The 24276-nt window shown below is 43.4% G+C and overlaps 1 protein-coding gene across 3 annotated transcripts in view; it reads left to right on the top strand.

The window, feature by feature from the left end:
* The first annotated feature begins 693 nt into the window (after positions 1-693).
* The window catches only part of KSR1 (kinase suppressor of ras 1), a 154228-nt gene continuing 130645 nt past the window's right edge, over positions 694-24276 (top strand). For all 3 annotated transcript variants that reach the window (XM_040424872.1, XM_040424873.1, XM_040424871.1), the window contains exon 1: positions 694-1282. In XM_040424872.1, the coding sequence (XP_040280806.1) occupies positions 1082-1282 (201 nt within the window). In that variant the 5' untranslated portion in view covers positions 694-1081. The remainder of the gene's footprint in view (positions 1283-24276) is intronic.

The raw sequence follows: 24276 nt of genomic DNA, 5'->3' as shown, positions 1-24276 counted from the left end.
TGTCACAGCACAGAAGTAATGAACACAGTGATGTCACAGTGTAGAAGTAATGAACACAGTGATGTCACAGCACAGAAGTAATGGACACAGTGATGTCACAGCACAGAAGTAATGAACACAGTGATGTCACAGTGCAGAAGTAATGAACAGAGTGATGTCACAGCACAAATATAATGAACACAGTGATGTCACAGCACAAATATAATGAACACAGCATGATGGTGTAAGGTGATGTAATAGTATAGAGGTAATCAGCACAGTGATTTCATAGTAGTGAACACAGTAAATGGCAGTACAGGGATTCCATACTGAGCTATTGCGCCCCCTCAGGTCTGGAGCAGCCTCTGTACCCCCGTATGGGTATGGTAGAAAATTATTCCAGTGGTTTGGAGACTAGCAATAGAATTAACCCTTTATATTATATGCCATGTATGTGAAATCATATCACCTGGGGCTTCCTTAAATAAAAAGCACATTTTTGAGTAGTGTAGATTGTAGAGCTAGTGATAGGTCCTTTCTGTAGGCGTCAGTCGGGGCCCCAGGACTGCAGGGGCCACAGCATGGCTTCCCGCCTGGAGTGACTCAGGTATTCCAGCAGTGCACAGGGCAGGGGCGGCGTCAGACAAGTGACAGCAGCATCCCCTCCTGCTGGAGACTACAAGCCCCACAATCCCTTGCTGGTGACCCGAGCTCTGACATTAACCAGCAGAGAGAGGGGGAAGCGATCGGCGAGTGCAGTGTCGCGCTGCTGTCAGGCTATCGCCCCCTCTCCTCCCCCTTATTATGGTTTTTATGTAATCGCAATAGCTCGCTGGTCGTGACCCCCTCCCTCCCCGGTCCGTGCATTGTATGGGGAGTGACGAGGATCGGATGGACTTTCTCTAGTCCCCACCCTGCATTGATGCCCGGCGTTGTGGCACCTTTATCCTTGCCCATCGCCACTTTCTCTCTCGGTAAATCTACATGGCCGCTTCTGCACACACGGTCTGTACGATCTGATCGTGCATTTTCTGCCGCCGACGAGATCGCTGTCACGCTATAATCTAGCTGCCTTGGCTGCGCGGTTCCCGATGCCGAGAAGATGGAGAGTCGGAAGCTGCTAGACAAGAAGCCGGCAGGCGATGGGCTGGGGAGCGGGGAGAGCCGGTTGGCCCTGTCCGCCCGGGAGCACTGCGAGCTCATCCAGAACATGATCGACATCACCATGTCCAACCTGCGGGGGCTCCGCACCCAGTGCGCCGCCTCGAACGACCTGGCGCAGCAGGAGATCCGGACCCTGGAGGTGGGTGACAACTGGGCTCGGCGGTCCCTGCCTTTAACCCCCTAAGGCCCGGGCTGGCTGAGAAAGAGCATTAGAGGAAATGGGGTGTCATTGGCAGTGTGGTGAGAGGCTGCCTGGCCTCCTCCTGGGGACAGGTGTGACAGGGCTGCCATCACTTTACATGCTACAAGCAGCCCCCCCAAACATAGGTGCTGATGGTGGTCCATGGTAGAATGTAGAGCCTGCCATGGCTGGTCCATTTGACCACTCTTGATAAAGCCCCACCTGGTTGGATATTTGTAAAGATATATCTCATTATAACCCCCAACTGCAGCTTCCATGTGGTAGAACATTTTCTGTAGGTTCTCAAACCACAAGGTGGTTGGGTAGTCCATGATTTGTTGGACGTGTCTACTAGTCTACTCAAAAAGATAAAGAGTTACTAGACTAAGGGCATGATTTCCGGGCCTGTTGTTCCCTGTAATTGGCCTGTATAATGGAACGAGCGCTCAGGGTATCTTTCATCAGGATGCAGGATTAGGACTGATTCACAGGACCGTGACCGACCCAGGAAACCCGTTCCCCGTGTCAGCCGCATCTCCCGGACTGATTGCATCATAGTCATTTATGATAGTCAGTTCCTATCTGATCACAAGTCCGTTGTACTGTCCTTAGACCCGCCATCACATATGAGCTGACTGTATCATAAAACACTGCCATACAGTCAGTCCGGGTCAGCGGAGCCACGGTCGGTCTGAGAGATCTGATATAGGTGGTGTGAATCAGCCCTTATCGGCAGCACACCTTCCTGTGTAATCATGGATGTGCTGCCTAGGATCAGTAGAAGTGAATGAGGCAGTAATTGTTCCTCCCATATTCTGTTTGCTTGGGCCCCTGTGAAATCAGGCCAGTGCAAACGAGCGCCGATGGATGTGTTATCATCTGAGTCTCACTTCCTTCTGGGATTGGCGCCCCCACCTATCCCTTGGTTGAACTTGATGGACGTATGTCTTTTTTCAACCGTATTAACTATGTAACTATCCATCGGCGCTCACACTGCTGAACATCGGGCAGTGTAATAAGGCCTTAAAGTGGATCTTATATATCGGATAATTTTGGCAGATCTATACAATTTTGGTGGGTCTGCTACTGACCTAATGTCCCAACATAGACATTACATGACCATCAAATATCACCAAAATTGACTACATCTACCAACAACTGGTGTATGTCCACCTTAAAGGCATGGACCGCTACCAGTCTAATATTGATAACCTATCCTGGGGATGAATAGAGCTACATAAGTCTGTCCAATAGCTTGACATCTGACTTGAACCTTGACACCTGTACACATTTATATTGGAGGGTCTGTTTGGGGCTTCCGTTGCAGATTCCACCAAAAAGAGTGGACAAAAAAGTCCTGCCAAAAAAAAAAAGACAAAATAAGCGAACACCTGTACAGAAACCGAATACACTCCATTAGAGTCAATGGTTCCAGTTAGGTGTCGAATCTGGCATTTCCACTATTTCAGTTGTTCAGAACAACGGACATGACTAGCACAGATGTGAAGATGCCCTTTACGCAAACACCAGACCTGCACAGAAGTGTGATATGGTAGGCCCTACGCCTCTGTATTCTATTCAATCTATATTTTTATCAGCACATATGAGAAGATGCTTTAAATTCAGCACCATTTTTGGTCCTTCAGTTGTCTCTGAGCGTGGCCTACTAGAAGACATATTAAATTAGACATAAAAGCAGAAGAATGCTCGTTGTAGTTTCCCATGGATGAATCCATTGTATGTTTTGTTGGCCTTATTCTGTCTGTGCCTGTCTTGATTTGATGTACTTTCTGAGGTTTTCTGTCGAGACTAGACTAGACCACTCATGGCCTGGCTGCAATGTTAGGTTACAGAGCAATAGAAACACTTAATAGCTTTAGAAAAGGAGAAGCTAAATAAAGTTTGGGTTGTTCGTCTACATTCCTTTGTGTCTCATGTATGGTGTCATACTATTGTAGTTTCTTTCTGTCCACCGAAGGAGAAGTGACAACCATATGTTCCTTCCAATTCTGAAGTTACCCATGAAGCAGATATTCTAGTCTTCACTGTTTTGTATGGAGTTACATTTTTCATCTTATTTTTAAAAGTTGCCTTTTATGCATATTACCGTAAATCTGTATGATTGCAATATGACCTAGGTATGAGGCCTAGTGCTACCTGAGGCACAACATGTTCATCATCTGGGTGACGATCATAAAGGACATAGAAGGGTTTTGTTGCCACAAGAGGTGCACATTACCTACTTATGGATTGGTGACAAGGTGCCCATACTTGACCACTATGCTGTGATTTCCTATGGCATGTGTCCCTGGATGGAGACGTTCATCATGATGTGGTTGCTTGGCTTTGGAATCATTTGATGTCCCCACTTGTCAGAGTTACAAGCTGAAAGGCTCATTCTATAAAAATGCAAAGATCCAACCTGTTGGATCTTTGCTAAAACTTGTGAAAACCAGTGAAGACTCTTCATTTCCCCCATAGGCTAATCTAGGTTTCTGGGCAGGATGACGTTCCCCGGGTCTTGGTGTTGCTTTACTCACAGAATATGTGTAAGGCAGTTGGACAGGTTTCACATGTTTTTATGATATACTCAGGGACTGCAGTTATGAAAAGGAAATAGCTAATTAGAGGGACTGTTTAGTTTGTGGTTTGGGTGGAATTTAATGCTAGCCCAGCCAAGCCACACATTTAACCTTATAAAAGCTTTTTAACTGTGTCTTCCTTCTAGCACACAGTCTGCGTCATTGTCTATAGATGGTTTAGTGGTTCGGGAGCTTATATTCCTAGATTGCACCTAGTGCTGTGCCCGGCAGCATCGTTTTCCATATTGGCACAGTCAGCATACATAACCTACCAGACATTAGATAACCGTCAAACGTACAATCCCTGTATCCACTCCCCTTGTTTCATCTATTTCAGGTAATGAATGGTTGTACTTACAGTGCATCAATATACTGTCATTATTATGACTGCATATCTATCATCTATCTATTTATCATCTATCTATCTATTTATCATCTATCTATCATCTATCTATCTATCTATCATCTATCTATTTATCATCTATCTATCTATCTATCTATCTCATATCTATCTATCTATCTATCTATCTATCTATCTATCATCTATCTATCTATCATCTATCTATCTATCTATCATCTATCTATCTATCATCTATCTATTTATCATCTATCTATCTATATATCTATCATCTATCTATCTATCTATCTATCTATCTATCTATCTATCTATCTATCTATCTATCTATCTATCTATCTCATCTATCGATCTATCTATCTATCTATCTATCTATCTATCTATCTATCTATCTATATATCATCTATCTATCATCTATCGATCTATCTATCATCTATCTATCTATCTATCTATCTATCTATCTATCTCATCTATCTATCTATCTATCTATCTATCTATCTATCATCTATCTATCTATTTATCATCTATCTATCTATCTATCTATCTATCTATCTATATATCTATATATCATCTATCTATCTATCCATCTCCTATCTATCTATCTATCTATCTATCTATTATCTATCTATCTATCTATCTATCATCTATCGATCTATCTATCTATCATCTATCTATTATCTATCTATCTATCTATCTATCTATCTATCTATCTATCTATCATCTATCTATCTATCTATCTATTTATCATCTATTATCTATCTATCTATCTATCTATCATCTATCTATCTATCTATCTATCTATCTATCTATCTATCTATTTATCATCTATTATCTATCTATCTATCTATCTATCTATCTATCTATCTATCTATCATCTATCTATCTATCTATCTATCTATCTATTTATCATCTATTATCTATCTATCTATCTATCTATCTATCTATCTATCTATCTATCTATCATCTATCTATCTATCTATCTATCTATCTATCTATCTATCTATTTATCATCTATTATCTATCTATCTATCTATCTATCTATCTATCTATCTATCATCTATCTATCTATCTATCTATCTATCTATCTATCTATCTATTTATCATCTATTATCTATCTATCTATCTATCTATCTATCATACTGTAACTATCTATCTCTCATATCTATCCATCCATACCTCTATGTCAGTCTGTCTGTCTATCTATCTATCTATCTATCTATCTATCTATCTATCATCTATCTATCTATTATCTATCTATCTAATATCTATCTATCTATCTATCTATCTATCTATCTATCTATCTATCTATCATGTCTGTATGCAGCATTGTATTTTTAGCGTACAGTACATGAGTTCTATAGAAGCTTTGATAATAAACTAAAGAGTCTAAAGTTCTTTTCTACACTTTGTGACCTTTGGTAAATGCAGACCTTTCTGGTTACATCACTGCACATTACCTAAAGGCTGTTAAATGCTGATCTATGGTGTGGTCACACAGTCTACACTTTTATTAAAGGCTGTCTCAGTAGATTTTCTTACTTTTGTCAATCGGTTTTTAGTTGTTTTTTTTTAAAGTGCGGTTGATAATTGTTCTCCAGGATTGAAGAAATGCAGGAAGCAGTTGCCAGTCAGGCTACTTTCACACTTGCGTTTTTATTTTCCAGTATTGAGATCCGTCATAGGATCTCAATACCGGAGAAAACCGCTTCCAATTTGTCCCCATTCATTGTCAATGGGGACAAAACTGAACTGAACAGAACGGAGTCACCAAAATGCATTCCGTTCCGTTTGGCTGCATCCCCATCGCGGACAGAATAACGCTGCAAGCTGCGGTTTTCTTACCGTCATGGAATGCGGAGCAAAACGGATCTGGCATGATCCACAATGCAAGTCGATGGAGACGGATCCGTTTTATCAGACACAATAGAAAACGGATCCGTCCCCCATTAACTTTCAATGGAGTTCATGACGGATCCGTCTCGGCAATGTTAAATATAATACAACTGGATCTGTTCATAACGGATGCAGATGGTTGTATTATCAGTAACGGAAGCGTTTTTTGCTGATCCCTGCCGGATCATTTAAAAACGCTAGTGTGAAAGTAGCCTTACACACAATGCCATCAATCACTGATAACACCTCCTCTCTGTATCAATAGCTGTTCACAGGATGTGGAAAAAGCAAAGATAGAAATGTATAAATTGCAAGATTTACAGAATTCCCCCCCCAAAAAAAATATATATATCAATCTACTCATTTCTTCCTGCTCAATAATGTTTTAAATGCTGTTTCTGGCTGATTGTGAGTGAGAGGGAGTTAGGAGGCAGAATCTCCGATCTCTGTGTGTACTCTATGGGAAGACATCATTTCAGCTACTCTACACCCATCAGCTCAGGAACAGTCGAGAATCAGAGATGGAGATAGCAGAGCAAAAAACTGCTTAAAAAAGGCCAGATACAAGTCACACTGCATAAAGGTCGGCTAAAGTTTTATCATTCATGGAACAGGTACGCTTTAACTAGAGTGTAATGAAGTGTTCTATAACTTTGTAATATACTTTGGGGCAGATTTACTCATTCTATAAATGGTGGAAGCTTAGACAGACTGTGAAGACCTGTACCAGAGGGGGCTGAGGCCAGATGATGAATCGGGGGCAGGGTTAGACACTTTTCTCTGGCAACACGCCAACTATGGCTTGGCTTACTTTGCGGCAGAATTTGGCACGTATTAGGTCACTCCTCATTTCCATTAAGTCTCGCCCCCTTGGCCGAGGCACAGATCATTTCTCTAGTCATAGCCGCATATATTGGTGCAACTTATGCCAAAATCTCAGTGCACATACTTTAGTGTGGGCCATTGTGGTCCAATTCCTCACCTTTTATATGATCCATGCTTGCTGTAAGTGAATGAGAAGGTCCTTATTTACCTACAGAGACTGAAGACCTGTACGGATCTAGGCCTGCTCCCAGCTGAGAATTACATACAGTGATATCCATTTTAGGCAAACAACCCCCAATGGGAACGGATACTTTTTGCCAACATTGTAGCAAAATAAATGGGGGCAGAGATTTCTGCCACTTCTGATGTGTGCAGTTTACCAGGATTCAGTTGTACCCTCTGCTAAGTTGTAGGAACCATTTTTAGCTTCTGGATGTCAAATAATGTTTCTACTGAGAGCTTTAAAATAGCACATCACACATTTGCATAACCTTTTATTATGATTAAAGGGGTTATTTGGGAATGTGATATTGATGGTCTATCCTCAGCTGTTTGAAGAATTCATGGCACTCCGTGAGCGCTTAGGCCTCTTCTTAGGCCATGTGACATTACCGTACATCGTTCACGTAGCCAGTTCTAAACTGTAATACCAAGCACAGCCACTATACAATGTGTGGCGCTGTGCGCGATAAGCTGTAAAGGCAGCAGCCTTTTCAAAAAGCTGATCAGCCTCGGGTGTTGGACCCCCACCGATCTGATATTCATGACCAATCCTGAGGATAGACCATCAATATCAAATCCCCATTTAAGCTTTATATAACATAAACGATCAGATTTGTAATAAATGGTAGTAGCCCATTCTGTATTGTGTCATTCTTATACTAAATATTGGATTAAAGGCCATCTGTCAGCAGATTTGTGCCTATGAAACTGGCTGACCTGTTAGGGTACGTTCACACTAGCGGCAGGACGGATCCGACAGGCTGTTCACCCTGCCGCTAGTGTGAAAATAGCCTCACATGTGCACTTGGCAGCTGAAGGCATCTGTGCTGGTCCCATGTTCATATGTGCTCGAATTACTGAGAAAAATAATGCTTTGATATATGCAAATGAGCCTCTAGGAACAACGGGGGCGTTGCCATTGCACCTAGAGGCTCCACTTTCTGTGCATTTGCCAAGCCCTCTACATTTTGATTGACAGGACCAGGCAGTGTAAACGTCATCACACCTGTCTGGCCCTGTCAAAGTGCAGAGGGCGCAGCAATTGCAGAGAGAACAGAGCCTCTAGGTGTAAGGGCAACGCCCCCATTGCTCCAAGAGGCTAATTTGCATTTTACATCATCATTTTCTCAGCAATGCAGGCACCTATGAACATGGGACCAACACGGATGCCTTCAGCTGCCAAGTGCACATGGAACAGGTCAGCCATAGGTACAAATCTGCTGACAGATGCCCAGATAGCTTTCAGTAACCTGTTCCCTCTGCTGTGTTGCAGTTTTCCCACATGTCATTGAGTTTTGCAAATATGAGCAGTGAGTTATTATACTGCGCTCTACAAGGGCGCTGAAACTAGCAGTTGCAAAATGGGGTTTCGGAGTTTCCCTTTCACGTGTCGGAGGCCGCAGTTTTCTGTGATGTCTCATAAAGTCCCCGTTTGGTTCGTTGAGGCAGATCTTTAGATATTTCTGATAACTTTTCTTAAGGTAAAGGATTTCCCCTTTCTGTGGTTTGCCAAGCGCGCTGTAAACCTGGCAGACTACAAGCTATTTTTTGAAGAGTGGGTTGCTTGATGCCATGGAGAATGTGTGTTCTTGCTAAAAATGCTTGGAATATGATGATTCTGAGTGGGAAGGCCTGCTAAACCACAGAGCCTTGTATGCTAGCTGAGATGTCAATGGTTCGGAATATTTCTCATCAGCTTTCCTTTTTTTTGTGTGTTTATTACTTTGCTATGTTAATTGTAGTCAATGAAGTATCTAATTCATGCGGGAAATAAACCTTAGTCTTGCTAATCTCTGCCAAAGGTAATCTGACAGAGGAACAGACCACCAGAGTTACCGTATCCGACATAGTCGGATACCGCCTCCCCCTATTGACTTTAACAGAATCCGACGGGCATCCAGCCCATTTCTGGCTTTTGGCTGGACAGAAACCACTGCATGCAGGGGCGTAGCTATAGGGGGTGCAGAGGTAGCAGTCGCTACTGGGCCCAGGAGCCTGAGGGGGCCCAAAGACCCTTGTGCTGCATAAGACGACACCGGTATTATGCATGCTGGTCAAGTTACACCTCTGGCTGAAGGGAAGGGGTTAGGTCAAGAATTTGGCATGGGGAGGAGGTGCTGAAAGACTAGGTACTCCCCTGCCCATGGCACAAAGCACTGAGGGAAGGGGACAGACTACTAAATGACTTTTACCAGAGATGGGAATTTAATCAACGACCATTGTAGCCTGTATTATTGTAATGCTTATAGATAGCGAGTCATGTAAATGGGATGAATGTACAGTAACACACAAGTACTGTACCTAGGCAGAGGTGCAAGGAGTTCCCGTATACTGCTGACCCATGGACATTCAGTGTGCCCCTGGGCGCTACCTTCATAGAGCACCCCGGTCGCAGTACTTCTATGGAATAATACTACTACCGTAATACAGCATCTGAACATGGAACAAAGGTATTTCATTCTGACTGAAAGAAAATATCCATTTGGGTTAGTGGTACAGTATATCAAGGTACAGTAGGGGCCATAAACCTTTATGAGTACTGTATTATACCTCAGTACAAGTCAAGAGGTTGTATGGAAGTACATATTACTGTCATAGGCCTGCTGTAGCGGATATACTGCCTTTGTAAGATTACGGGGGTGATTTATGAAGCTGAAATATGCCTATATTAGGTATATTTCAGGCGCCGATTGTGGAGCAATGGTTTGTTGTGCCGCAATCTGCGACTTTTTCCAGGTCAAAAAAATTGGGCGTGGTATGGGCGAGGAAGGGCACGGACCCACAGGCCTGTCTCATTTAGCTTTTTCTACCAGAAAATGGTCTAAATGTAAGAGAGCTCGGAAGCTGTCTTACATTTAGAAGCGGCGGTGGATCCGCTGAAGTTATGGAGACGCCGGCGCTTCTTCGTGACTCCGGTCCTAATAAATGTGCCCTAAGTTCTAAAGCGCTCTTACCAAATATACGGTTCTAACGTAGTTTTTATTATAAGTTTAGAGAAAGCTTGGTATATGTGTATATGGTTTTCATGTAAAGTGTCCTACATCTGGTTGAGGAAGTGTACATTTACCTTTGAACATTATTTTACAGTTCGCTTAGATATTTGTTACCTGCAAGTTGAGTAACTGCAGATATGTTGTATTATTTGTACTGATCTTGATTTACAGCCGGTATTATAGTCTAGGGCTGCATTCACTACCCCACTGGCTGCAGAGATGAGATCTCCAAGCATTGCTTGCCTGTTGGCTGAACGTGTACTTAGACCTTGCTCTAGTGATTTGCATTCTGGTAGGTGGCACTTTTACACTAGAGCCCGTAGAGTAGTCACGTTATAGCAGGATTGTGGATGCATGTGGACTGTAAGAAACCCCGGAGCTGAATACTGTTATTACCTAATGATCTACTGTCACATCTGCGTTTTACTGTACGGTCTTGAGAATCCATCCCAGGATCTCAAAACCGCAGCAAAACCCTTCAGTTTTCTCCCCATTCATTTTCATCGGGGACAAAACTGAATAAACATGAACGGAGTGCATCAGAATGCATTCTAAGGATCCATAATATATTGTCTTATGTGGTTATAATAAACCTCTGTGTGCCTCCAAGTTCCTTTTTATTAGCATCTGTCAGCATGATCACTTCATTTAACCAGGCATACTACTGGTTAGGCTACTTTCACACTTGGCGGCAGCAGTGTGGGCTGAGAGGCGGCCGGACAAAAACCGCAGCAGGCTGTAGTTTTTGTCCGGCCGCCTCTCGTCATGTTTGCCGTGCTGCGGCTCCAGCCCGCTCCCATTATAGTGAATGGGTCCGGGCCGGACATCCGGTGGCACCCCCGCCAGAACAGCCTGCCAGACCCTGCTACTGCAAGTGTGAAAGTAGCCTTAGGGTTGATCATGCTAAGTTAAATCATCCATCATCAGTTCAAATCTGTAAATATGCACTTTATTCAATATGCTAGTTAGGTGTTTGGAGCACTGAGGGGTGGGCCTAGCCCCTCGAGCACCACTTTAACACTTTCTTTTCCCCCTTAGTGACTAGCCCCTCCCCTTGAGTCACAGGCAGGGCCATGCAATCTCACTGTCTTTGCATTCAGTGGTGCATGCACAGATCAGATTTCTGCATTTGGAAAATAACCAATGCTAATATCTGAAATGTGCATGCATTGATGGATGGTAAAATGGCACATGCGCAGTATGTATCTCATCATCAGGAAAGTCATACTGACACTCGAACTCTGCACGTGTCGGTAATGTTGAATCGGTACATGTGCAGTTAACTCAGCATGTTTAACCCTAACAAGCAGTATGCCTGCGCATGTGCTGGTGAATGTTGAATTGGTGCATGTGCAGTTAACTCAGTGGGGGAAATGTATCAATCTGGTTTAAAGTGGAACTGGCCTAGTTGCTCATAGCAACCAATCAGATTCCATCTTTCATTTATCACAGCTCCTTTAAAAAATGAAAGGTGGAATCTGATTGGTTGCTATGGCCAACTAAGCCAGTCTTACTTTACACCAGTTTGATAAATCTCCCCCAGTAGGTTTAACCCTATCAGGCAGTAGGCCTGGTTTAATCGGGTTGATCATGCTGACAGATGCTCTTTCGTCATGATTCAGTAAATATCTCCCATAGATACATTGCTTTTAGTGGATAATATGGTACCTACGACAACGTAATTCAGATCCGTAGGACCTCCTGACATGGCTCATGCAGACAGAATTGTCTGTAGGGCCCTTTTACACAGGCTAATGATCAGCAATGAACATTCGTATGAGCAGTCATTCTTAATAATTACCTTGTGTAAATGGGCAGGCGACCAGCCAATAAACAGTTCAATGTTCGTTTGTCGGGTGATTACATATTTCATGCAGCACCAAAAGGCCTTGCTTGTCCTCAACCCATCACCCTGTTTAACCAAGTGATGTGCTGCTGACCGTATGCAGGTCGGATCTGAGCTCTGTATTAATGAGGCCTAATTCTGTTGTGCGTCTAGCAGATAAGCTTGTGTCCTTGGGGTGGTCATGTCTTAGTTTGGTGCATGGTAGAAGGTCTGACGGCATAGATAAAGCGCACATCTGTCTTGTGTAAAGAAAGTGATTTAGTTATCTATTCTTTCGGTATTACAGCTCTACTTACAGGAAGTGGAGCCCAGTTCCCTTTGCACTTAGGGTCTGATCAGAGAACTGCCTACAACGACACTTTCTAAATTTAGGAGGCTTTTTGTTGTCAGAGTTTCCTTTCAGTTTGTCTCAAATTACCCAGCACCCAAGGGGATCAAAACAATGACAGTCTTTTATGTAATGCAAAATGTTCCATTGTGCACAGCTTTCCACTTTGAAGTCAAGACTCATGTTACTGGGCACATTCTAGTTATGAGGGTCAGACTGGCCATACACCCTAGAGAAATTTCCCGGTGGGCCAATGGCCAGACCATAAGCCCTCCTGATGGCCATCGGCTGGGTACATACCAATCTGATTCTCATCCATCAATTTCCCTTGTCTATCAATATAGCATGCACTTTGGGTTGAGGAACACCGGCTGATAGCTCTTGGCTGATCATTTGCGTGATGACTACGCTTGTCTAAGCGTACAACCACATGGTCAAGTTTCTTGATGCAGTTTTGGAAGCCAAAACCAGGAGTGAATTAGAAAAAGAGTTGTTTCTGTCCTTTATACTTTCTCCTCTTTTATGATCCATTCCTGACCATATGGTCGTACCTTAAAGCAACCTTAACTTCCAGTCAATTAAATTTTGCCTTTCTAACCCTGTTTGAGCACTTGGGCGTAGATATGTGCATCTAGATACACTGCCTATGAAGAAGGAAGTTTGGCTGTCACATGCAGAAGAACTTCCTCTCTACTAATGAGATCAAAGAAACCTCTGATGTCTAATATTCATTTTGTCACAGATCATTTGTTAATCCTTTCTCCTCACCTGGCGTATCTGCCAATACTTACATTCTCCATAAAATGTCAATTCTGAAGTATCTTTTTTAAAATTTTGTGTTGTGCTGTTTGTGAAGAATACCGCACCTTGCTGCCACCGGACGTCAAATACGTAGAGCCAGCGAGATACGGTATAGTCACTGGTTACCAAGGAGGGACGTTACGCCGTCCCTGAGGAGCAGGTAAGGTCAGCTTGGTACAGGTTACACAGACTCCTCCTGTCAACATGGGCACAGAGAGGCCACAAGCTGAGAGAGCCTTTTCACTGCCCCAGTGAAACGGCGCTTCCTCAGCCCGGGTATACTGCCACCAGTTTCTCGTTTGATATAAGCCCTGTCCGCTAACGGGATTATATAGGGTGAGAAACCAACCCGCGGTAGCGTATAACTAGGCCCAAACACGGACGTGGGGATTCGTGATCGAGATACCAGAACAGCACAAGATTAAATTATATATTTAATTGCCTTAAGGGTGCACTAGATATAACACTATACACACAGAGAATATATACAGTGGTCTGAGTGGTAAATACAGATGGCGTGGTACAACAGGGTTAAGCAGCACAAAAGTCAGTTTACCAGATGGATGAGTCCTTTGGGTGGTGATGAATAATGGGTTTCTGTAAGTCTTGGCTGTAGTCACATGGGAGGCAGTGATGTCAACCGTTTCCAGGTCCCTTCCAAACACGTATGCAGCGTGGCCCCCCTTCAGAAGAAAGACACGCCTGCCGGCTTGCGTGAGCCTTTTGACCTGTAGCTGGCCCCTCCCCTTTCCGCCTCTGGGAAGGGTCCCCCCCTTCCCAGCTGGTCCGGGCAGCCCAAAGACCTACAAAACACTTTAGGGTTGATAGCTCCAGACCAGAAGGTCGCAGGGAGATGGTTGTGGGAGCAACGGAACCGTCTGGGTTCCGGCTACAAGTAGAGTCCAAATCTGGTACCGTTATTTGGTTTCTGTGGGGAGATATGTATATCTCCCCTCCCTGGCATCCTATTACCAAACCAAGAGCAGGAGCCTGACCGACTTGGCCACAGGGACACAAATATCTAACTGACTTATGTATGTGATGCACGGGCTATTCATAATTCCTTATGAATCGCCGGTTCCATGAGGTCTGATAAGTTGATTGAAGTGGTGAATGGCTTAGATTCCCTGCAGAGAGGTTTTTCCTGTTCGATTAGTTGGGTTCCTGGCTGGCTGGATGGAGGTGTGAAATTGTACGCAAGTGGCCTGCTTGGCTAGGACCTCCTGCGGAGTTCTTTGACCTCTGCTATCTGGCTGCGCTTTGAAACAGGCCCCCCTTGTGGAGTTTGATTTCCTATGCCCACTCCTGGAGCATATGGCAGGAATGAAATCATACTCCATATTCCTCACATTGTTCCTCTGTTATTCCTGCTATAAATATATGAATACATTGACAATTGCGTTTTACTCTATGTTGTCAGCACTGACTGGATAGTGTTAGTCTACGTAGGGACACACTCCCAACTGGTAACACCCAGTTATCAATTTATTTACTAATGCTAGGAGGAATAAGAGTGGAACCAGGTGACCTACAGTTCTCAGTAAAGATGCTCCAGAATTGTTATCTCATGGGGGATACAGTTGTTTACTAAAACATGTCAGGAAAGGTGACAGGTTGTCTTTAAACTCCATGGATATTACTGTCGCATCAAAACAGCTGGATATTACAATCCCCCCTCCGAGCTACCAGGAGTACTGTTCTGCTCCTCGCATGCCCAGTGGTGTAATAATTGCCTCAGCAGAGCCTCATTTTGCCAAAAATCAACTTTAATCACCACTTGTGTTGTATGCAGAATTAGCAGTTTGTCGTCAAGAGGGTGGAGACATTGACAATTAAAGTCAAGCTTGCCGAGCCCAAAAGCTGTCTCCTCAGTGTTGATTGATGTCCTTGAGGACGGGTAACATCATCAGTAGCCCTCCTGAGATCTGGTGTACATGCTGTCATGTCCTGTTCTTGGTGTATGCGCAGTTAACCAGTGTAGACTTGCCTGGTCTGAGGCATATGTGCAGCCAGGGCAAGGACACCCAGCCACACTGCGCATGCGCTTGAGAGTAGGACGTAACTATGCACACATGAGATCTGGGATGGGCTGTTGATGACGCTTCTTGTCCTAAGAGACATAATCAAGACTGATGGGGCAGGAGTAGTTCACAGTGTGTTTGACTTAAGTTCTCAATGTCTCCATCTCCTTGACTCCAAACTTCTCATTTCCATATGGCATAAGCTGTGATTAAAGTGGATTTTAGGTGAAATGAGGCATCTGCTAAGGCAATTATAGACACCACCGAGCATGTGAGGAACAGAATGGTCAGTTACTTCTGGTGATTTGGGGGGCAATATCCCTGAAAGCCAATTTCCTTAAAAATCCAACATCAAATTTACACAATTGTCTACATCAAGTCAGATAGCAATGCCCTTCAGTGCTTTCCAGATTTATCATGTAGTAAGTTCTGCAATTCACTGCTACTCTCTAAGATTAGACCTCATGTACATCCACTTGGTTCAGTGAGCACGGTTCGCCCACAACTCTCAATGAGTAGAGGCCAGCTTGTATGAATGCAGTCAGTAGCGTCCTTTCTACTATTGGAGATCCCTGATAAAGTGATGGGCCTGAACAGGGTTCCAAAAGGGTTGCCTAAATCAGACAGCCTCATGAATTTGTAACTTAAGGTTAAGCAAGTATCTATGGCCATGCTCTTGTCCATAAGTTGTGAGATGTTGCAACCGCATAGACACTGTCATGTTGACCCACAGACGACCATCTAATGTGTATGGCGGCCTCCCAGCTCTCCCACAACATTTGCTGCTTGTCAACTTCTGACTCTACCACAACTGCAAATTTTAGGGGAGAGCAAGTTCTGGCTGTTGGATTTGATCAAAAAAATTGGCAGTGACTCAATCATCTATTCCCATTCTTGGCCGGGTGTACATATAGATGGGGTGCGGTGAGGTAAGCTAGCTCTAAAATGTATGGCCAACTTTTCCTGCATAAGAACCTGTTATCAAACTACACTTAAGAAAATAGTAAAAACGATTTGTAAAATGACGTGACCTATGTGGAGATTGTACATTATCTAACAGCCCGACAACAACAGTGGCATTGCGTACATGTGTTATATCATTATGGTAGTCTGCGCTGTTCACTTGTTATCAGTCTGCCGCCTGTACGCTCACTATATTGTAAGAAGTGTCATTGGACGGCCTTGTACATAGCATGTCTAGCATTCCAAAGCTATCATCAAGAACAGCCTTGCTTCATGAACCTTATTTTATTTCCTAGAAATGAATGTTTGTTTCCATAACACAACTGCATTAAAGGGGTACTCCAGGAATAACTTGTTTCAAATCCCCATTCTGGTGGTTTTCAAATCGAGAGCCCTCCTGTCCCTGGTTATGGTACTTTCACACTAGCGTTTTTCTTTTCCGGTGTTGAGTTCCATCACAGGAGCTCAATACCGGAAAAAAACTGATCAGTTTTATCCTAATGCATTCTGAATGGAGAGCATTCCGTACAGTATGCATCAGGATGCATCAGGTCTGTTCTCTCTTACGTTTTTTGGCCGGAGAAAATACCACAGCATGCTGCAGTTTTCTCTCCGGCCAAAAATCCTGAACACTTGCCAGGATGCCGGATCCGGCATTAATTTCCATTGAAATGTATTAGTTGGCATTGGCATTAACCGGATCCGGTTTTCTGGATGACTTTGGAGAGACGGATCCGGTATTTCAATGCATTTGTCAGACTGATCCGCATCCGGATCTGTCTGACAAATGCCATCCGTTTGCGTCAGGATTGCCGGAATCCTCTGCCGCAAGTGTGAAAGTACCCTTAGAGGATTGAGGCAAATGGAGACATAGCTCTACAGTATAAATCCAGACAAAATATTTGTATCAAACTTAAAGCAGTATTTTTACTGGAATACCCCCTGTGACACAGTGAGAGGTTTTGTCTGGGAAAACAGGTATTTTCCTCCCAGTATGTGCTGCTGGGCTTATTTACAGCCAGGTGAGGTCAAATACCAGACCGGGTTTTGGCAGCACCTGGCTGTCCTTAAATAGGCAGCTGGGCTCAGAAGCGAGGTCTCTGTGTTGGGATCTGGGAGCCTTGTGTCTGGATGAAGGCTTGCTACCTGTTTGGCGTGAAAACAGGTTGGTACTGCTATGGTGAAGGACTCTTTGAGGCAGAATTGCTGCATGGTGTGAATTACCACCAACACCTCAAGGTGACCTTTTGTTTGATTATGACTGCTTGTTTTGTCACTTGCCTAAAGTGTGAATAAAACACTGAACTGTTTGATCCAAAGAACTTGTTGTTGCCTCTATACTGCGTCCGCTAATCCTGTCTACCAGAGCAAAACCCCACACCCCTTAAAAAATAAAGTATTTATGGACTCCCCAAATTTTCTTCATCAATGTATTGATGAGAAGTGCAAGGGATTCCTTCATGAATAGTACATTCAGAAAGTCTTAAGATCCTTTTACTTTGTTAACCTTTTGTTTTGTTGTGGCCATGTGCTAAAATTTGAAAAAATCTGGGTTTCCCCCATTAATTGGCACTCATTACTCCATAATGACAAAGTCAAAATTTTAGATATTTTTGCAAATTTATTGAAAATTAAAAACAAACAATTTGCCTGAACATAAGTATTCAGACCCTTAACTGTGATACTTAAAATTTAGCTCTGGGGGCCTCTCATTTCTCGACATTATCTTTGAAGTGTTTCGATTGGAGTCCACCTGTGGTAAATTCAGCTGATCGAATACGATTTGGAAGACACACCACTGTTTATATAAGGTCTCACATCTGACAATGCATATCAAAGCAAAAACCAATCCATGAGGAGGAAAGAACTGCCTATAGAGCTCAGAGTCAGGATTATGGCGAAGCATAGATCTGGAGAGGGGTCGGTAAAAAGTCTATTCCAATAAAAGTTCCCAAGAGCACAGTGGTCTCCATAATTCTTAAATGGAAGCTGTTTAGAACAACCAGGACTCTTCCTAGAGCTGGCTGGCCCACCAAAGTAATCGGGATGGGGGGGGATGGGGTTTGGGGAGAAGGGCCCTGGAAAGAGAATTGACCAAGAACCCAATGATCACGCTGGCTGAGCTCCAAAGATCCTGTATGCAGATGGGAGAAACTTCCAGAAGGTCGACCATCATTGCTGCATTCTTCCAATCTGGAAGATCTTTATGACAGAGTGGCCAGAAAGAAGCCTATCCTCAGTAAAAGACACATGAAGGTTTGCAAAAAAAACATTTAAACCATTCTCAGACTGTGAGAAACAAGATGTTCTGGTCTGATGAAACCAAGATTGAACCTTCTGGCCTCAGTTCTAAGCGTCATGTTTGGAGGAAATCAGGCACTGCCTAATACCATCCCTACAGTGAAGTGTGGTGGTGGCAGCATCATGCTTTGGGGGCGTTTTTCAGTGGCTGGGACAAGGAGACTTGTCAGAGTTGAGGGAAAGCTGAATGGAGCAAAGTACAGTAATATAATTAATGAAAATCCGATCCAGAGGACTTTGGACTTCAGACTGAGCTGAAGGTTCACCTTCCAACTAGACGGTGACCCTAAGCACACAGCCAAGACACACCGGACTGGGTTAGGGACAACTCTGTAAATGTTCTTGTGCGGAGAGACTCAAAAATGGCTGTCTACCGACGGTCCCCATCCAACCTGATAGAACTTGAGAGGATCTGCAGAGACGAATGGCAGAAAATCCCCAAATCCTGATGTGCAAACCTTGTAGCATCATACCCAAGGAGACTGGAGGCTGTAACCACTGCCAAATGTGCTTCAACTAAATACAAAATTTTAATGGATTTGAATACCCATGTCCATGCAAGATTTTACTGTAGTTTTTCCTTTTTAACAAATTAACAAAGATTTCTAACTTTCTGTTTTCACTTTGACATAACGGGTTACTGAGTGCAGAATGGTGGGGAAAAACTTAAAAAAATTTTTAGCACAAGGCTGCAACATAACAAAATGTGAAAAACTGAAAGGGTCTGAAGACTTTCCAAATGCACTGTAATTAGTGGATTGTTGAAGTACAGTGCTGAAACGTATGTTCATATATTCTGCAGTACAGTTCTTTCTCCTTTTTTCCCCGGATTATAAATGACATGTTCAAACAACTAAAGTGGTGTATTATATTTCAGTGTGTGGGTGAAATTGCATTGACAAATCCTGACATGTTTAGCAATTTTGTTTAACTGGCTTATCACTTGAAATGCATTTATCTTTCTTGAGGAAGTTAGCAATCTCATAGCATTGGCTTTCATGAGGACTAGCGCTTTCTATAGAGAACCTTATTACATATTGTTATCTTTTATACAGTTTAGGATTCCCTTTTACATTATGTTGTACTTTGTGCATAGTCAGAAGTCATATTTCAAATTGGACCCTGGGACTTTAAACTATATTTATTTTTTATTGGTTCCTTGTTAACTGGGTAAGCCCTCTTTCACACGAACGTGTGCGCTCCGTGGCCATATTGCGGACCGCATTTGCGGGCGCTGTTCCGTGGGCATTCCGCATCACGGATGCGGACCTATTCACTTGGAGCGCACTTGGAGCGCGGATGCGGACCTATTCACTATTCACTCGGAGATGCGGAATGGTAGCACGGAACGGAAGCACTACGGAGTGCTTCCGTGGGCTTTCGTACCGTACTTCCGTTCCGCAAAAAAGATAGAACATGTCCTATCTTTTTGTGGAACGGGCGTATCGCGGACCCATTAAAGTGAATGGGTCCGCGATCCGCTGCGGCTGCCCCACGGTGGGTGTTCGTGCATTGCGGCTCGCGTTCGTGTGCAAGAGGCCTTAGTATTGCATGACCCACTTGAATCTCATGGCAGGTGACGTGGTGTATCTCAGGCTTAGTGAGTGCCCCATCCCATTATGCTAAGCAGCTTGTGTTACTTTTCATAGTCATAGATGTGATCTCGGTGTTAATAAATACCTTTGCCAGCCCTAATAATGTGTATTTAGCTCCTATTTTCTTTGTTATTGATTTGATTGAATATTTTCTGATATTAAAATAAGATTTCAAACTGAGTTCAGCTTTCAGATTTGGGTGTAGAAAAGATATATTAGTCTTGTATGATCTAGGTGCAGTGGCTTATAATTGCTTTTATATGTAATAATGGAGAGTTAAAGAGGACCTTTCACTAGAATAAAAAATCTAAACTAACTATACAGACATGGAGAGCGGCGCCCAGGGATCTCCCTGCACTTACTGTTATCCCCGGGCGCCGCTCCATTCTCCCGTTATAGCCTCCGGTATCTTCATAGTTAGGCTCCACCCAGGGGAACCTGCCGGCGTCTTATTCTCCCATGCTGTAGCGCCGGCCAATCGCAGCGCTCAGCTCATAGCCTGAGAGGCTTTTTTTTCTCTCAGGCTATGAGCTGAGCGCTGCGATTGGCCAGTACTACAGCATGGGAGAATAAGACGCCGGCAGGTTCCCCTGGGTGGAGCCTAACATGTGAAGATACCGGAGGCTATAACGGGAGAACGGAGCGGCGCCAAGGTATAACAGTAAGTGCAGGGAGATCCCTGGGCGCCGCTCTCCATGTCTGTATGCTTAGTTTAGATGTTTTATTCTAGTGAAAGGTCCTCTTTAAGGTTCCATTGCATTTGGAGGATCTCGCCTCCACCTTGAATGGCTGCTTCTTAATTTAGCTGTACTTTGGTATCAGACTCCCATGGCATCCTGAAATACCGAACCAAACTTACATGAAAATGAAGTTTGGCCTCCTCTCCTGAAAAGTTAGGCCTCATGCACATGACCGTGTCCATATTTTGGTCCACAAACTGTGGATCTGCAAAAAATAAGAATGTGTGAATGGCACTAATCCGCAAAAATGGATTAGTGAGATGAAAAATATAGTTGTGTGCATGAGGGTCCGTGGCAAAAACGGAAATCTACACCATTAAGCGAGCTGGTGTTGATTTCCATTATAATCTGCTAGTTTCCTGGCATAGATTATAATAAATGTGTGGGGCCAGCTCGTATCCCTTCTGCTTTTTAGAAAAGTGATGAGCAGGGCTTTAAATACCAAAAAAGTCACAGCATTTTGCACACATTAATTTAGTTTTTGATGCCAGTTTTTTGGCACACAGGGGATGAAAGATGTCCCCCTGTATATTTTTACCATGAATGTCTGGTGATGCTCTGCCATTGTAAAGGGGATCTGTTGAAAAAATGTCAAAAATACACATTTATAAACAGGTATGTGTACGCCCTGCTATAGCAGCACCCATTTTCAATAAAAAAGTGCAAAAATATTTTTCACCTGAGATAAGCTAAGCCGAAGCTCTAAAAATAGTCACGTATGATTCCTCGAGGCAGCCATGTTTAATTTGGAACGTCAGTGCTAACAGCACATTGCTAAAAGTATACAGGATTCGTTACCCTGATCAACTTGTACATGGATGACTTGAAGAATTTCATGGTACCATGTTTCCTATATATCAAGAAGTGTTGCCCCTATGATCTCTTTGACAAGCTTTACAAGAATAGCAATGGTACATGAATGCAGGGGGATGTGGTTATATCTTTTTTGCAGAAATCAAAAATAGTTACATTTTAGAAACATTTTTGTTTGAATACTTTCCTGTAGTTATTTTCAGCCCCCAACTTCATTATTGTTGTGCTCTATCATAATAATACTACTACTAATAATAATCGTAATAATAACCATGCAATAAAATGTGAATAAATAAATGGGTTGTACATGTAAATTTTAAGTGAATTTTAGGAGAATTTTAAAGGGGTTGAGCAAGAATGGGGAGGTTTTTGGTAACCCTTCTCCATTCTGCCAGATCTGTGAAAGGGAACCTGTGATCACCTTTTATGCTGCCCATACTAACAGCAGTATAAAGTAGAGACAGGCGAGTTGATATCAGCGGTCTGTCATTTATAGGTTAAAAGTAAGTGGTTGCCGAGAACCAACATCACAATCATTGCAGACCAGGCATGGAAAAGAGTCACGGCCACCTGAGAAGAGTCCTGGTTATTCATGAATTCCTGCTCTCCTGCCCACCTGCTGATGGCTGACCGGCTTCTACCTAGTTTTCTCCTTTACTCTCTAGGAGAGAACTGACAATCATCAGCGGATGGGCGGGAGAACAGGAGATTATAATAACCAGGACTCTTCTCAGGTAGATTTGACTCTTTTCAAGGCCTGGGCTGCAATGATTATGATCCTGGTTCTCAGCAACCACTTACTATTAGCTGATGAGTGACACATCGCTGAAATCAGCATTTCTGTCACTAATTTATACTGCCCTCAGTGAGGTCGGCAGAACGTTGATGACAGGTTCCCTTTAAAGGAAGATGACTTACCTGCTTCCCAGCACCAGCTCCGCTCTTCTTCTGCAGGCCTGCGATGCTCCGCTGGGCTCCATTGATGTCAACACCGCTGTTGTGACCAGCTCCCCTTGCGTCATGAAAAATGGTCACATGACGCAAGGGGAGCCGGACACCACTGCAGCCAATTTCAGGGATGTCTAACTGGATGTTGATATCGATGGAGCCCAGGACTGCAGTAGAAAGAGAGGGGCGCTAGGAAGCAGGTAAGTCATCGTTCCTTTGCCGTTCCGGCAGAATGGCGGGGTTTGCCAAACCCCCTCCTCTCCATTGTTGCACAACCCTGTCACGAATAAGCAGTATTGTGTGTACTGGAGTAATATCAGCTTTCTGATAACAATTTTAGGCTTTATTTACATCTCACTTTTTGTACACATTGAAGGTTTACGTCTGGAGTATTCCTCAACGTATATACCACTGTCTTGTCCATGAGGCTCCATGCACCCAACATATGCCAAAAGGGTAACCTTTTGGTATATATTGGGTTGATATGCATCAGCATATCTTTTAGCACAGTCAACTTCACTTTCTTATGCAGTGGGACACAGTAAAAAAAAGAAATACCATGTGGTATACAGTTTATTTTTTTACAATGGGAGCCAATAAAGGACACACATGCCTATATAGTGGGAAGAATGTGATGCAAATGAGCCCCAAGCACTAGCACCTCCGGACAAAGCATTTGTGGGGGTAAAGCGCGTCAAGGTGCTAGTGTTTTGGGCTATGTTCAGGATTAATAGTGAGCCATGTCACTGGGTATGTCTAATCAGGATGCTTATATGTTTCTTTTGATGTGAATAGGGTAGATTTGATCCATACTCCTGTCAATATAAGGCTACTTTCACACTTGTGTTCAGAGCGGATCCGTCTGATGTCTGCTCAGACAGATCCGCTCCTATAATGCAGACGTTTGGATCCGTTCAGAACGGATCCGTCTGCATTATAGCTTAGAAAAAATTCTAAGTCTGAAAGTAGCTTCAGACGGATCCGTCCAGACTTTACATTGAAAGTCAATGGGGAACGGATCCGTTTGAAAACTGAGCCATACTGTGTCAACTTCAAACGGATCCGTCCCCATTGACTTACATTGTAAGTCTGGACGGATCCGTTTGCCTCCGCACGGCCAGGCGGACACCCGAACGCTGCAAGCAGAGTTCAGGTGTCCGCTTGCTGAGCGGAGCGGAGGCTGAACGCCGCCAGACTGATGCAATCTGAGCGGATCCGCGTCCACTCAGAATGCATTAGGGCTGGACGGATGCGTTCGGGGCCGCTTGTGAGAGCCTTCAAACGGAGCTCACGAGCGGACACCCGAACGCTAGTGTGAAAGTAGCCTAAGGCTCGCTCGCTTTGATTATATGATTTTTTTTATCACCGGTGTTATGGAATAGTCACGTGTGTTTTTAAACAGACCCTTGTTGTGTTCTCAGGATGAACTGTGGACAACTTAGTCATTTCTATAGATTTTTTGATGACATGATTTGAGTGACAAATCCAGTAATACCGCCGATATATTAAAATTTGATATTATTATTGTTTTACGGAACATTGCCCCTCACTAAGTTCTCTGTACTTTTTAAATTGTGCTACTCTCCTTCTTTTTGATTATTTATTTGTGTAAATTAATTAATATATATCAATAAAGTTATAGATATTTTATAAATATTGAGTCCCATTGGTTTTCTTAGATGTATATGCAGTAGTGATCTATGGGCCCTGTGTATTGATTAATAGG

Source organism: Bufo bufo, chromosome 3, assembly GCF_905171765.1.
Source record: "Bufo bufo chromosome 3, aBufBuf1.1, whole genome shotgun sequence".
NCBI classification, from domain to species: domain Eukaryota; kingdom Metazoa; phylum Chordata; class Amphibia; order Anura; family Bufonidae; genus Bufo; species Bufo bufo.
This window is presented reverse-complemented; position numbering and strand designations above follow the sequence as displayed.